The sequence below is a fragment of the Tasmannia lanceolata genome, unplaced genomic scaffold (assembly GCF_043159265.1).
Source record: "Tasmannia lanceolata isolate RefF3 unplaced genomic scaffold, GAP_Taslan_0.1 ptg000008l, whole genome shotgun sequence".
NCBI classification, from domain to species: Eukaryota; Viridiplantae; Streptophyta; class Magnoliopsida; order Canellales; family Winteraceae; genus Tasmannia; species Tasmannia lanceolata.
In genome coordinates this window covers 17,992,270-18,008,111 of record NW_027518685.1, presented here as the reverse complement: position 1 = coordinate 18,008,111, position 15,842 = coordinate 17,992,270, and the positions used below count along the sequence as shown (strand labels likewise).

The following is a 15,842-nucleotide window of genomic DNA, read 5'->3' as shown; positions in this document are numbered from 1 at the left end:
CTCTTTTATTCACCATTCTTTTGGTAGTTAAGTGGGAATGTAGGCTTGTTATCAAGTTTTTAATATGGCTTTGTTTCTAACTTCTATACAAAAACGTTATAAGTTGGTGTCTGATTTGCAGTGTCCTCCCACAACCTCACAAGGACGGTGTCCTGGTCCTTTGGAGAGTTCTAGTGCTGTAATGTCTGCTTTTCAGGAAAAAGTGGAACAACCCAACTTGGTTCTTGATGAGAAACTGAAACCCAAATTCTCGCTTCAAGCTAAAAATGTGCCCAAATCCTATCCGGACCTCTTACCAAGCTTATCATTGGGCATGAGAGGTGAAACTTCAATTGAATCTGTTAAAGATCTTTCAGGAATGCCATTTTTGCCAAATTTAGGGCTGCAGATAAATGGTAATCCAAAGCAAAATGAGCAGGCGAGAGAGGTACCTAACATGTTGGGTCTGGCTCAGATGCAGGCTACATATTCCTCATTACCAGAGAACCATAAAAAGGTTCTCAACAACATAATGATGAGAACTGGGTCTGGAACAAGCAACGTATTGAAAAAGAGATTAAAAGTAGATCCGTGGTCAGAAGATGAGCTCGATGCCCTTTGGATTGGGGTTCGTAGGCATGGACGGGGTAATTGGGATGCAATGCTCAGAGACACCAAACTGAAATTCTCAAAATACAGAACTGCTTACGATTTGTTGGAAAGGTGGGAGCGGGAACAACTCAAGATTTTTGATGGGAAAGCTTTCAAAACTCCAAAATCTACAAAGTCTACATCATTTCCCGCCATCTCTGATGGAATGATGACGCGGGCTTTGCTTGGAAGTAGACTTACTGGTCTTGGTTCTGATCAGTGTGCTCCACCTAGATTTCACACTCATTTGACAGACATTCAATTGGGTCATGGAGATTTAACATCCAGCCTCCCGCGTGCTGAGCCAGTTGAACATTTAGGTCCGACAAATGTGAATTATGCTCCTGTTCCAGCTTGGAAATCTGACAAGTTTAGGTCTAATTTTTCTTCGGAAGCAGGGCCTTCTAATAGGCCAGGAAGTTCTCATTTACCCTTGGACTTGGAACAGCCATTTATCCCCAATTCTTTAGCGGGCAGTAGCTTGGGTTCCCTAAATTTGAATTGCTCTAGCAGCTATGATTTACAGCAAAAGGAGGATGAACACTGTGCAAGTAAATACGTCAAGTTGCCAAATCTCTTGGATAGATCTCTGAATTGGTTACGTGATTCCCATAATAATATAAATAGTGGGGAATCCAGCACTGGAATCCTTCCCAATCCCAACAAAAAGCCGAGTTCTAGCCATTCTCCAGTGAAGGGTGACATTGCTGGGAGTAGTAGTTTGACACTGAACAAGCTTCCCCATTGGCTTCGTGATGCTGTTAGTGTCCCTACAAGGCCACCTGAGCCTGATTTGCCGCCAACTGTTTCAGCAATTGCTCACTCTGTTCGCTTGCTCTATGGAGAAGAGAAGCCGGCAATCCCTCCATTCACGGCTCGGCCCCCCCCTCCATTTCAGCCAAAGGATCCAAGGAGGAGCCTTAAGAAGAGGAAGCGAAAGTCACGTAAGCTCAGGAGAACGACACCCGACATTTTCACTTCTCACCAGATTATTCAGAGTAAAATGCTAGGTGACAGTGGTGCTTCGAGCTCTATTCCACCGGGACCACCATTTCCTATGCTCCCACCACCATCAGCGGCCTCTTCTTCGTTGGGGCTCCCTTGGATTGACTCTACTCTCCCTTGTCTGAATCTAAATTTAACGAACCATGCGTCTTCCTCATCGAATCCCAAGAACTCAAGCATGACATTGTCGCCATCTCCTGAAGTTCTTCATCTGGTAGCATCTTGTGTGGCTCCGGGTCCACATGATGGCATGCCAAGCTCGAGTTTAAACCGAAATGAAGTGCGTATGGTAAAGGCTTTCGACCCTCTTGAATCAGCTGGAGAAAGGGTAAGTCTGGATTCTAAAGGCGCACGTGGAAAACTTAAGGCAAGGAGCTCACTACTGGGTCGCTGGGGGAAACTTCCTGAAGACCGTGTGGATCAAGCAGAAAGTGGGGATTCTTCTTCCAAGACTCAGTCGGATCCGTGTCGGGCCAGCTGCCCCGAATTAGACGAAATTTCTTCAGAGGGGACTATATCAGATCATCATCGAAGCGAACATGAGTAATAGCAATTCTTTATTAAACTTGATTCATGGATTGTTTAGTTAGCAGCAATAGGATAATTGCGGCGTTTATTATATAGAGCTTCTGTAGGAGAAAGAACTATACTCTTACCCTGGTTGGTATTATTTTTCTTGTATTTTTTTTTCCTGATCATCTGTTTTCTCATCTCCAACCAATTGTAGAAGTTTTTTTTTACAATAGTATATGCGGAATTATTGGTTTTCATTTCTGTTTCTCATACTGTAATGGGAATAACTGTCTTGTATTTCTCTTCTCTCTTTTATTAGGGCCAAGGGTTACTGTTTTAATGAGAAAGTAGAAACAAAATGGGAAGGGGGCATTTCACTAAAAAATTGGGAATGAGTAGTTACTAGATAACATGTTATCTCTGTTATGTGTGTTCTCAATTACAGGTGTCATATCTTTTACTTGTTTGCTTGAACCACTGTTTAAAAGCTGCCAGAGTCAATCATTGACTCACTGGGTCTACTCTGTTTCACTTTGGCTGAGTTCTTGTCTGAGTATTTGTTTCGCCTCTACCGTGTCAATCAAAAACTCCTTTTACTTTTCCAAACTTAATGGAAAATTGACAGCAACAATCATTGTCTCGCCTGAATCGACTCGGTTCCAAATCATAGTTTTTGTACTCTAGCATGAGCTTCCTTGACTGGGAAAGTCAGTGAGCATAGTTCCTAGACTTGTACAGAACTAGCCAATGATTTGGAGCTTCTCTTTAACTCACTGTTTTCTTTTCTTGAGCACCATTCTTGTTGATTTCTCTGTTAGAACAAAACACATCCGTTTCGCTTGAGATTAAGTTCTAAGATGGTTCCATGTTTTGGATTGCAGGAATTTTATGAAAATGGTAGTAAAGAAAAACTTCTCCAGAATTTCTTGCTTTTCCATTGTTTGATTACACATAGAAAGGAGTAACTTTATCTAGAGAGACGTGAAGCTTATAATAATACCCCTCTTAACTAACCAATAACCACATCAATTCCTTCTAAATTGTGGAAACAAAAACATTCTGGAAGTGCTGCATTGTCGAAACAATCCAAACAGGGCCTAAAATTTATACGTGTGTAGCAAAAAAAATGAAAGAAATATAGAATGTGGTGCATATTTGGATGTTCTACAGCATTCATTTGTTTGGCCCCTGAAGTATATAGATCAAGCACCAAAACTCTTATCCATAGGATGATTCCAACCCTTGGATCAATGGGGATTCTGTTATGTGTAATTCATTTTAAACTTCCACAAATGGAAGGATTAGGATCATCCAATGAAGAAGATTTTAGGGGGCATGACTTATCAACATCTAGGACCCAACAAATGATTGGTTTAGATAGTGAAAATGGAAACAATCAGAATTCCAAACCACCTCCCCCGTTCTAGACTTTGTATCCCCTTATCTTTGTCATACCCCTGAAATGTCAGGACCTATTCGTTTTAGATTTTGACAACCTGAGTCCAATAATCGATTGTCAAAATATAAAACGAAGTGGTCCTTAAACTAGAGGTTTCAGATCCAATCATTTGTTACAACACAAGTGAGATGCAAGGAGGGTGCGTATTTTCGATCAGGGGTTGGTGGAAATGTCTTATGGATACCATAATTTTGTAACTCATAGTCACACCCTAGTAGGTGCTGCACTTCTATGAAGCATGCAACACTTTAAATATGAAAGGGCCTCTAGTAAAGGGGTCGTTGTAGTGATTTTTTTAACCTTGTCTAAGATAAATGATAATGTCCACAGACTTGGAAACCCATCTTTATCAATCTCTCTCTCTCTCTCTCTCTCCAAATGACACGTTTATTTTTTTAAAATGGTAATCCCATTGCAAGGAAAAGATAGAGTAAAAAAATGGCATGACAGACAAGGTGTCCACAGTGGGGATAGTTGTTATCCCCCAAAGTCCCAAACCAAACATTGGAAAAAAAAAAAACAAGGAAAAACAATACTATAACAATTGGGTAACTATCACTAATAATAAGATCGCTATAGTATGCGCCATGTTTTGCCAATGCGTCTGCATCCAAATTAGTTCATGGGTGAAGATGAGTTCTCAAATACTGTTCTTGGATGTTTAACTTGGTAAGACTAGATATTAGCTCATGTTGTCAATGAAGATATTTATAATTTCTGTAGAAGGATTAATGTTCCTCCCTGAGAGAGAGAGAGAGAGAGAGAGAGCATTTTCATTAACACTATGGCGTCTTTTCTCAGACGGGCTGGTGTTTGTGGCTCTAATGAAACGGAGGTGCTGGCCCTATTATGGGTCTTAGTCTCTTAGATGGTTTATAAATCATCGAATGAGGCCTTTGATCATTGAAGGTCAAATGCATTGGGGCTTGGGCTCAAAATGAATCATAGGACCCGTGGGAATTGGCAAATATCATCACGGAGGTAAGAGATTTATGCACAAAAATACCTCAATTCTCGCGTATGAAAAAGGTGTGGGATGCCTTGTACCCTTCTCGTGTACTACAATCTTGCTTTTATTGAAAAAAGAAAAGAAAAAGGGAAATGATAAATGCGCCCCTTTTCATCACTCGGGACACCCAGCTACAGTGTATCTATGACCGCAAAGCGGCTGATGTACTTCACATTTGAAGGGATGAAGTGACCTGATTGCCACGTACAGTGCAGCTGGGTGTCCCAAGTGATGAAAAGGGGCACATTTATCATTTCCCAAAAAAAAAATGTTACTTTCATCTAAAAAAAAATGCTTTTTCATTAGCTAATGATGGAATAAATAGGGCTGGTCTTTGTGTGGGGGAACGCATTCCTCTTTTGATATCCTCACTCTCTTTAATGAAGCTTTTGTTATTATTGAAAAGCAAAATATCAAGTTTAGGAGGAATGATAGACTGAAGGGCGCCCTTGTAGAAAACCGGTTACAAAGGCGCTCCTATAGTTGTCCACGTCATTTCCATATTTTTTGTGCCTTTATAAATGCACTTTCTTGATTTGGACCAATGAGGGCGCCCTTGTAACTGGCTTCTGCATGGGCACCCTTCATTCTATCATTCCTCTAAGTTTAGATACAGATTTATGTAGGATATGAAAAATAACCAATAATTCATGGGTTGCAAGATCATTACCCCAATCAGTGGAAGCTAAAATGAAGGCTTGAAACTCAAAACATGAGGTCACTATCCAAGTTCAAATATTAGTAGAGGAAGCGGCAAGCGGCCGAGTTTTTCAGATTTAATATGCGTATGCTGCAGTATAATTTTCCAAGTTTTCAAGCTCTATCCAAGTTCAAGTATAAATTTCCAATAATTCATGGTTATGAGATGCTCTTTCTCAATTTTAACTGAGACTTTGCAAGATCATTACCCCCGATGAGTTGATGCTAAAACGAAGGCTTGAAACTCAAAAAAGGTCTAGTTTTTAAGGTTTAATATGCATATGCTGCAGTATAGTTTTCCAAGTTTTTGTGTCCAATTACTCGACTGCCGTAGTGTTTGATCAATTTCTATGTATTCAACCAAGTTTTCAAGTGTTCCAGAGATTTCTCTTTTGTTTCAAATAAACCAAGTTACCCATATCAGTTAACCCAAGTCTTGATAGAGTTAAGTCAACTCAGAAGGTTATTCAAGTAGTTGATCTGGTCTCTAAGAAACGCTTTAAATTACAAGAAAAGCCACACCAGTAATGGACATCGTGACACTAAGCCAAAGACATCAAGATAAATACTATGACATAAAACGAGTTCAAGCAGTACCTACATAGAATGAATAGGGTAGAGTTACCTTGCTGAAACACAAGGGCATCTCAGTCTTGGACACCAAAAAACTGACAAGAAAACACAGTTATTTGGAACAGTGACCTGCAGTCTAAAGTTTATAAAAATGAATCAACTACAACACAAAAACTTGTCAAGTAGAAGCCAATAGTCTGGCTAAAAAAACATGAGTGGTACACATGTTATTCTGACAAAAGCAATTCATAAGAAACCACACGTGTGTTGGAGACATAAAGATACAATTCACAAAGATGTCAAAAGGTTAAACCTGGTGAACTCGTCTGTTTAGAGCACTGAGTAAAAAAGCCGGATCAGTTCTCGGGACTGCAGAATGTAAAGGCCCCGTAGCATGCAGAAACAGAAACTTTGATCACTCCATCTGGTAAAGGGTTAACCTTTCCATTAACATCCCTGTAGCACCCAGAAACAGAACCTGCTACTACTCAGAACCATCTGGGAAAGATTTTAGTGCGTCTTGTTTTCCATTAACATAAAATTCGACAATTGCTTTCATTCTTGGAAGCTTATCAGGATGGTAATTAGTATGAACAATTACTGGCTTTAACTTTCTCAGGTTATCATCTTTCCTGACAGTCTTGAACAGTACTTTGCTGTTCATAAATAGATAAAAATCCATAGTTCTCTTGGAAGCATGAAGCCCTTCATATCCAGCGTGGGAGGGAAAAAAGAGCTCCTCATTGAAGACTGCCTGGTCCCACGGTTTTGGCTCCCCTGAAAGCCGGTCTGTCACACGATCCAAAAGTTCAATTGACGGGATTGTGGGCCTTATGTAAAAGAAACCAGAGTTATAAACCCATATCCGCATTGTATGAGCATATCTGGCCCAACCCATCGAAGGTTCATCAAAAACATCATTATAACCATAAGCTGTCACGTTATTGTGACCATCCGTCATGGATTCCACATCTGAATCCCTATAAAGATGGTCAAATGGGTTCTGTAAATACACTATATCAACATCCGAAAGAAGAATGCTATAACCAAGCTGTAAAAACTCCCTCAAAACACGGAACTTCAACCCTGAAATGGCATGGTTACCGCCAGTCCTCGCAACGGAGTCAACACCTTCATCAGGGTCTCTTTTGTAAAACGGAACTTGTTTCGACTTGCAGAAATTTGCTGTATCGTCATCCAATGCTACAACTAGATAATTGGGTATGCCGACTTTCTGGATGCTATTAAACCAGACCTCTAACATTTCTTTCACATTCCGATTTGCCAATGCCACTATAAGCTCTTTACGTACGGCCACTGTTTCAAGTACTTTTGCCAATCTTGGATTGACAGATTCATCAGGAATGACAGTTGGATTGGTTCTTAGAGCCTTAACAGTGCCGAAAGGCCCAGCTTTGTGCTGTTCTCCCAACACAAGAAATTGCTTTTGTGCCTGATCCTTCCCTTGTTCGGCCAACTGAAGCTTCATGGTCAGTTCCCTCATCTGCTTTTTCAATTCCGCATTCTTTTCCGACAATGAGACTAACTCTGACTTCAACATATTAATCCGCTCCGGCGATTCACATGGTGACAAATTCTAGTAACAGAATGACAGGAGAAAAGAATGCAACCACAACAAAATTTTAAAAATCCATTCATAAGAACTTAAATATCAATTTAATCCAAACTACAGTCAACAAGTACACATATTAGAACCACGAGAAAAGAGTTTTTGCCAACTTTCATAAATAAAACTGAACCAAGAATATGAACCTAAACATCCGACGTGCCTTTCTGGTAAAAATTCTTCCAGAACACTCGATTCAGATTGCAATAACAGAATATGGGTAGTGAAACATCGAATTTACTAAGTAGAGCAACATTTGTGAAGGAATCTTCAATTTAAATAGCGCAAAATAAGCAAATAAATCTTCAATTTGATGTTGCAAACACCAAACGCTGTATTTGGAAGAATGCATAGTGCACACAGTAGTTATTGATTTACACTATCCCATAGATGGTGAGAAAACACTATCCCAGAAAATCGATTTCAGCCCTTATTGGGCCCTTTTTCTCCCATACGATTTATTCCGCATAGCTCCATCACCTACTAAAAGCCCCCAACGCTACCTCTCTTCGGCCCCAAGCGACCTCTGCTTCTCGCCCTTTTCAAAAGTCAAGCTCACCGCCAAGTAGGGTTGCAAGTTGGTTCGGGTGGGTCGGTTTGAGTCTATGGGAAAACCTGAGATTCACAAACCCGACCCTCCCTAAGATAGTTTCTCCGGTTGGGTCTGTCGGGTTTTTAATGTTCAGCTGTGAAATGCCTTTCCGCAAAATTAACTAGTAAATCCCTTCAATGATGGCCTGGTTGGCTTCATAATAGACTCCTTGGCGCACTCTGCTCGGCATTGATCCTTTTCATGGTTTATTTCATCCTTTTTATTCTATTAGTAGCTTCATTTGAAGCTACATAAGGAGCTCCAATTTTTTTGCACCTGTTCCTTGGTTTTGTAATCTCTTTAGCAAGCTAGTCTTTTCATACCCTAAATCAGTTCAATGAAACTATATCTGGTTTAATTTGGTGGTATTCATTAGTTGAGCTTGAAATTCTCCATGAACTAAATAATTTACTGCAGTTTGGAACATCATCTGAAATCTATTTCAGGTGACCTATGTTTGGTGGTACAAATGGGTAGATCTGGCAGTCATTGTTTCTCCCTGTGTTAAAAACATCGATGATCATGAATCAGACATTTTCACTTTTATTCCAGCAATGATAAGGAGGTTTTGCAGCATGGGAGCTGGAGCTGAGGCCTATATGGACACCAAGTTGAAGCAGGTTCCCTTTTCACTGACTAGAGAAGGGAAATTTGAATGTGAAGGGCAATGAGATTGGTGGAAATGAAGAATTCGTGGTTGAACTGGTTGAGCTGACAATCAAATAGCCTAGTTGATTTGAAAATACAGAAATAATATGAATGAATGGTTGAACTAGTTGTTGATGATGGTAGTCCAGAGTGATCAAAATGTATTAGCCATTGTGTAAAAACTCAACCTCAACTTGAAAATCACTATGCATAGTATTGAGTTTCAAGAACTTGTCAACTTAGCAGTCATAGGAAATTCAGATAGAGCAGGATCATGAACTTGTGAACTTAGCAGTCTTTGAAAATTCAGATAGAGAAGGTGTAGTTGGTGAATTAAACCATAAGGTATCTCTGATAAAATCAGACATGCGACATTTATTTAGTTCAGGCAAATGAAGAGATATCATCCAAACACAATAATTAGATCAGTCAAAAACTCTGGATGCCATCCAAACAGTGTAAATAAATTTCACCATAAATCATCTTCAGAAGAAATAAATTTACTCCTTAAAATGAATTATGCCCATCCAAATAACCTCTTACCAGCCAAGAACATAAACAGCTATGAAAATTACCATTTCCATCAAGATTCCAACAAATTCTCAATTTTAGAAATCACACGAAAGCCAAAAAACATAAATATGATATTTTTTAGAACCGAGAAGCCTCACTTAAGCCTAAAGCCTCAAAATTTTCAGATTATTACTGCAAAAAGGAGAACAATAGAAACTATTACGATCATAACATAAGCATCAAAACTACGAATTTTCTTTCTTTTTTATTCGTTTTTTTTTTTTTTTTTTTAAGGTTTTCTCCATCATTCTCACAAAAATTTGAAAAAAGTCTTGATCATAACTTAATGAGCAACCAATAAAACAAAAAAGAATAAAAATCACAATTTCCATCAAGATGCCAACAAGATCTCAACTATAGAACGCCGATGAGAGCCAAAGAACATAAAAATGAAATCTTTAGCTCGAAGAAGCTTTAATTGAACCTAAAGCCTAAAAATTTAAGGAAATCAACACACACACACACACACACACAAAGAAGAAGGAAACATTAGAAAATAAAGAAGAAGTACCCGTAAAGAGGAGGATATGGAGGAGGTGTGAATTTCTCGTTGAGTGAGATTGGAACTTAAGAATCCATTGGGATAGAGATATGCGAAAACGCATCCGAGTAAAATGCCGATTCCGACTGCAACAGCGATTCGAGATCCTCGAATTGATGATTGTCCATTGTTCCTCATGAATGCGCCCTCTCTACGCCCTGCCATTCCTCCGATTCTCACAGATTTTTCAGAAGCTGAATAAAAATGAGAGAGAGAGAGAGAGAGCTTCCTTTTCTGGAAAGAAAATGGAGGTTTTGATCAAGACGCTGACTGCAAGGAATTAAGACTTTTTCTTTCCGTTTCTGGCAAAAAAATGGAGGTTTTAAGGGAACAGGTGGTGAAACCCTAGATCGATTTATTTTGCAAGAAACCCTAGAAATTGAGAGAGAAGAGAGATCACACGATTGGATTTGGAGTTTGAAGGAAAGAATCTCAGACAATTGCTTTAGGGGGATAATAAATTCGCACCTCCCTGTAGGATAATTCGCACCAATTTAAAAGAGGGTATGTGGGAGACATTATCGTTTTTTTAACATCAATTGATGGAAACGAGGTGTGAATTATCCTACAGGGGGTTCGAATTTATGATTGCCCTTGCATTATTCTAATGTTATTTTATTACAGTTGATTAATTTACCGTTTGGACAAAAACAGTGACAACGAAGGCAAGTTGAAATTACCAAAATACGCCTCACATCCTAAGATAAGTCCAAGCTGACCCACGGGTATGACTTTTCGGATCGGTGGGCTCTACTATAAAGAAAACACAGGTCTTGAAAAGGAGAATTTATATGATGGGTGGCCGTGAAAACACGTGAAGTCTCAAAAAGTAGGTTGATCCAAACCGTTCATCTGTTTGGAGAATACAGATCGGAGGGTTAGGATCATCCTATAGAAATGATTTTTGGGGCACAACCTATTTACGTTGTGCCCAAACAGATGAACCGTTTGGATCATAAAAAAAAAAGCGGGCCGTACCTGTTTTCCAAGACTTCACGTGTTTTCACGGCCACCCAGATGAACGGTTTGGATCATAAAAAAAAGTGGGCCATACCTGTTTTCCAAGACTTCACGTGTTTTCACGGCCACCCATCATATAAATTCTCAAAAGGAGAATTAGCAAAGAATGAGATGGCCCCACACACGTATACGATTAGAATTATTTGAACCCTTCATTCAAGTATATATATATATATATATATATATATATATATATATATATATATATATATATAGAGAGAGAGAGAGAGAGAGAGAGAGAGAGAAGGGGCCCTTTGTTTTGGATCTATATAGACTTACCTATTGACTCCAAAACTGATTATTTCACGGCCTATTTATAAGTATTCTCCAAACAACTAACAATATCTCATAATTAATTAAGTCTACATTGTCTCTAGTTTTTTTTCATTTCCTTTATATGAAGTAACACACTATTCTACAGTAATCTCCAGTATAGTTGTCAACCTAAGGTTTTTGTATCTTGTTAAGAGCATACAACACTTGCAGAAGAGAAAGCCTTGCAGGCCCCACCTACCCAAGGTGGCAAATGCCAATCTAAAACTGATAGATAGAAGACGATCAGACACTTGTGATCAGTTAAATAGTAATACTTTTTTTCTTTTTTCTCTCCTGTTTTATAAGGAACATTTTATTAATCAGGAATCAGGAATCAGGAATCAAAACAAGGACTGCGCTTCACACATGAGGCAAAGTTTGTCTAGTACATATTCTCCTATCTGTAAACACACTCTAGCTGGCAAGTCAGAATGAGCATATTCATCAAAACATCTCGGCTAAATGTATTACCTAATGAAATGCAATAATCCAGCCTCATAATTCATTTAAATGGCAAGTCTATTATTTGGAATAATATTACACTTACGAGGATACACATGAGAAGTAGCATACTTCGATAAGATATGGACTATTCAGTTGCCATGCAAGGGTTTCTTCAACATTATGTACAGGTTATCAGTGAAGCTTCAGATTTCCTAACAAAAATATCAGCCCTGTTGAACCACAAGTTCGGGCTTCTTTAGGACAGTTGTTCCTAAAAATGGTTTCCAATGAGTTCCTACATATGGTTCCCTGTGAAGTGGATAGATTTCCATTGGTCAATCCACTGTCCATGCTACTTCCAAGCTACTGATCTGTCAAATTTGGTATAAACGATACTGCGAACATGGCTCAGATGTCACACAGTAACTATATATGATTAATCAGCTAATGACTGAAAGACTTTGCATGGAAGTATGGAACACATAAAGGCATTCCTTAAAAAGGCATTAAAACTGGAAGCTACATGCAGCATCTCAAAGAAATCATGAAAAGAAAGATCATTGTACCCCGTAATGAGCAAAAAAAACAGGTGAATATGATACTCCAATGAGAAACATATTGTTAACATGCTTTTTCTTTTCACAGGAAAATACATTTGTACAATTCTTAGCTTAAAACCCCACCAAAACCCTTTTTCACAGTGTATCAAGCACTGCACTCCTTTCCCAGGCAAGGCAGAAAATTCCAAAGACCTAGAAGCCATCCAGAGATTTTACCCTCTTTGCCGTGGTTCTGGGAATCCCTGGCTTTAGGCAGCCCACCAAAAAAACAATGAAACTGCTATGCATAGTCTATAATTGTTCGTGCCAAGAGATGTTCACCGCTGTCCTAGAAAACAAGGTTCACTGTTAAAAAATTGCATCGAGTGAAACAAAATACTAATCTAAAAAACATATGATAGTCTTAAATCACCTCTGCAGAAGCAACTAAAGTGAGGAAGTCTCCCAAATCAACTAATGCTAGGAAGTCTCCCAACTCCATTCCTGTGAAGACTTTAGCAGCTGTAACTGTTGCTTCCCCCTGTGTAAGCTTAGCAGCTGTAACTGTTGCTTCCCCCTGTGTAAGCATACCTGTTTTGTCAAAATACCACTTACTGAATTCTTTGAGCCCTTTCCAAAGCATCTCCTCCCTTTATCAGGATTCCATGCTTAGCGCCTACACCTGTTGCTGGCAAAACAGCAGTTGGCATTGCCAATCCAAGGGCCCGAGAAAATGCAATTGCCACAACTGATATTGAAAACGCAAGTAGCCATTCCTCCGGGTGGGCCCCCAATACACAACAAATGTACTCATAAGATCAAAACACAGAATAAACATCGAGTCCAAATAACATATCCAATTCCTAGGCCAAATAGGTAAAACCGTAAAGGTATACTTACCATCCATCAACATCAAGATCTTTCTTAATTTAGGAAAGCTTCTTCCTCCTCCACTTGGGATCATTCCATTCCAAAAATGTTCCCTACATTTATTAATATCTTCAAGGTATAATTCCTCTAGACTTGGTAATACCCGATGTTAAATAGGAGACATTGTATTGCGTAAGGCCTTACGACAATAAGGCCCTTGTTAGCTGGAGATACCATCCTCGATATTTAATCCAACAACAGCTTCTCAAAAAGTGAGCTACTGTTGGTTCAAATATCAAGGTTGGTACCTCTACCCTATTGGTGTAAGGCCTTACACCATATAAAAACACGTTGAATAGAACCTAAAAGAGGAGTTGGATGAGGGAAGTACCATGTTGGAGGAGCTATGACATTTATAGTGCTTGTCGTATTTAGAAATCAGGGTAACTAGCCATGCTTATCATAACTTAAATTTAGCTTGGTTGAAAAGACACAACTTTTCATATTTTCAGGGTAATATAAAGGAAGTTTTCGTTGATTCCGAATATCATATGGAAGAGTGGTGGAGCTAGTTGATGATGTTGAACACTTGGCCAAATGTGCTGAGGAGATGTTATTCAACGCAAATAATTAACTTTTGGTAGGAGGAAATATAAATGGGATATAATAACTAACTAAGCATATATTGCATAAAATCACTTACTATAGAAAAAGGTAAAGTGAAAAAGCCGGATGTCCAGCATAGGGTATTACCAAATTTAGAGGATCTATATGTTGGAGATAATGAGAATGTAGAGAACATTTGGGAAGGAATGGTTACAAGTGGAGAAGGAATAAATTTTCCTCGGATACGGTATCCAGAGCAGTCTCTTCCATTTCAATTTCAGCAAACGGTTATGACACACCTATCAATATCAGAAAAAAGTACTACAAAGAGTTTAAGAAGTGATAAGTTTTTACCATTCAAAAACAAAAAAAGAGTGACAAGTTTTACACACATCATTGCTTCCATTGCCTCTAACATTGCTTATGAATGCTTCACAGAGGTTGGCAATGGGTACATGTCTCCATATACTCATCGTCATCTACAACTGTAAAATTTTCTAGACTATTTGAAATCAGGGCTGATGTAAAAAATGGAATCGTGAAATAATAAGAACAAGAGACACAATATTAATTAAACTACAGATTAGGGTTTTATGAATTATCTTGACAGTCCCCTTTCACTCACTAGACGAGGGAAATGGCCGCCCAGGAAGTTATTGATGTCCCTCACAGCTTTATCAATTCCCACCCTCCATTCCATGTAGGTGTGCAACTCGGGTCGGGTTGAGGCCAACCCGAACCCAACCTGAGGAACCATTCACTCAACCCGAACGGAACACCCGAGTTCCAACCTAATGAGGTTCAACCCGAACCCGACCCGAGTTCCAACCTTACCCAACCCGAATTTTTAAGCTTTAAATGTACAAACTAAAATTTAAAAAAATAATTTAAAAAATGTCGGATTTCACTTGGGTCAGGTTGCCCGAGCCCTCAACCCGAACCGAAATCAAACTCAACCCGAAAGATACCAAACCCAACCTGACTTTTTTTTCGGGTTGAACCCGACCCGAGTTGCACCACTAATATTTCCAAGGCCTTTCAAAGTAGGGGTGCAACTTGGGCGGGCTCAACCTGAACCCGACGGGTTCAACCAGGAAAAAAGTCGGGTTGGGTTGAGTTCGAGTTCAGGTCGGATTTGGGTTGAGGGCTTGGGCAACCCGACCCGAGTCAACCCGACATTTTTAATACTCAACTCAACTCAACACAACAAAGCCTTTGTCCCAAACTAGAAAAAATTCATGAAGAAAGTAAAAGGAACCTGACATTTTTAATAATTTTTATTTTTTAAGCTTAAAATATCAGGTTGGGTCAGCTTGAACTCCGGTTGGGTCGGGTTGGAACTTGGGTTGGGTTGAGCAAATGGTTGGTTGAGGTGGCCTCAACCCGACCCAACCCGACCCGAGTTGCACCCCTATTTCAAAGATCACAAAAGAACAGAAAAGGAAAAAACCAAATAAGTAATCGGGGGATTTTGCAGCTAAGATTTGGGTCAAATTTGACAAATGAAACAGGCAAAGTTAGATTGAATTATGCCCTGGGCACGGAACATTCTCACTGTATCCATCCATTTCTTTGATCTACAATCCCCAAAGAAAAAGAAAAATCATTTTAAAAAAGCTCCCAAAACAACATCAAATGATTTCTCTCCAGATCTATCAAGACAAACATTACTCAAATGATCTAAGAAAACCCACATTTCATAACGAATAAAGAAAATCACAGGAAAAAAAAAACCGCGGGAAAACAAACAAAATCCAAGCTCTACACAGAAAACCCACATCAGAAAATCAATCAAAGTATAGAAACCACGTTTGGACGAGATTCAAAACCAAAATATATGTGAAAACCAGCAATCATAAACGACTAGAAATCAAAATCAACAAAAGCTAAATCAGAAAAAGCAATCTAAACCCTACCTTCAAGGTGAAAATTCCCAAAATCCTGTAGAGCGTCTTTGGCTTTTAATACGGTGGCGAATATAGGGTTACAAGTCCTAGGGTTTTTGGGTGAGAATGAGGGACGATTTTAGGGTTACAAGTATTAAATAGCTTTCATATCTCTAGGCTTTTACAGTCTTATCCTCTTACTAGCTGTCTTAGCCCATGCCATGGTGCAACTCGGGTCGGGTTCAACCAGAAAAAGGTAGGGTCTGGTTGAGTTTTTCTGACCCGGGTTGAGT

At 39.2% G+C, this 15,842-nt stretch overlaps 2 protein-coding genes and 1 long non-coding RNA gene across 10 annotated transcripts in view; 1 reads left to right on the top strand and 2 right to left on the bottom strand.

Annotated features, from left to right (window-relative positions):
• The window catches only part of LOC143884649 (protein CHROMATIN REMODELING 4-like), a 30,236-nt gene extending 27,831 nt beyond the window's left edge, over positions 1-2,405 (top strand). Inside the window, exon 11 of the mRNA XM_077388326.1 lies at positions 122-2,405. Within this exon, the coding sequence (XP_077244441.1) occupies positions 122-2,182 (2,061 nt within the window). The 3' untranslated portion in view covers positions 2,183-2,405. The remainder of the gene's footprint in view (positions 1-121) is intronic.
• Positions 2,406-5,857: 3,452 nt separating this feature from the next.
• Positions 5,858-10,335, bottom strand: LOC143884648 (arabinosyltransferase RRA3-like). Its single transcript, XM_077388325.1, has 2 exons — positions 9,840-10,335; positions 5,858-7,485 (listed from the first exon to the last, which is right to left on the bottom strand). Exons 1-2 carry the CDS (start codon positions 10,032-10,034, stop codon positions 6,373-6,375), a joined length of 1,308 nt encoding a protein of 435 aa, XP_077244440.1. The 5' UTR covers positions 10,035-10,335; the 3' UTR covers positions 5,858-6,372.
• Positions 10,336-12,221: 1,886 nt separating this feature from the next.
• On the bottom strand, positions 12,222-15,842 carry LOC143884647 (uncharacterized). 8 transcript variants are annotated; one of them, XR_013253026.1, is made up of 4 exons: positions 15,580-15,797; positions 14,056-14,148; positions 12,621-13,962; positions 12,222-12,531 (listed from the first exon to the last, which is right to left on the bottom strand). It is a non-coding gene; the product is annotated as an uncharacterized LOC143884647 (long non-coding RNA). The 8 variants fall into 8 exon arrangements; XR_013253022.1 differs by having other exon boundaries at positions 12,621-14,148; positions 15,580-15,799; XR_013253024.1 differs by having other exon boundaries at positions 14,056-15,792.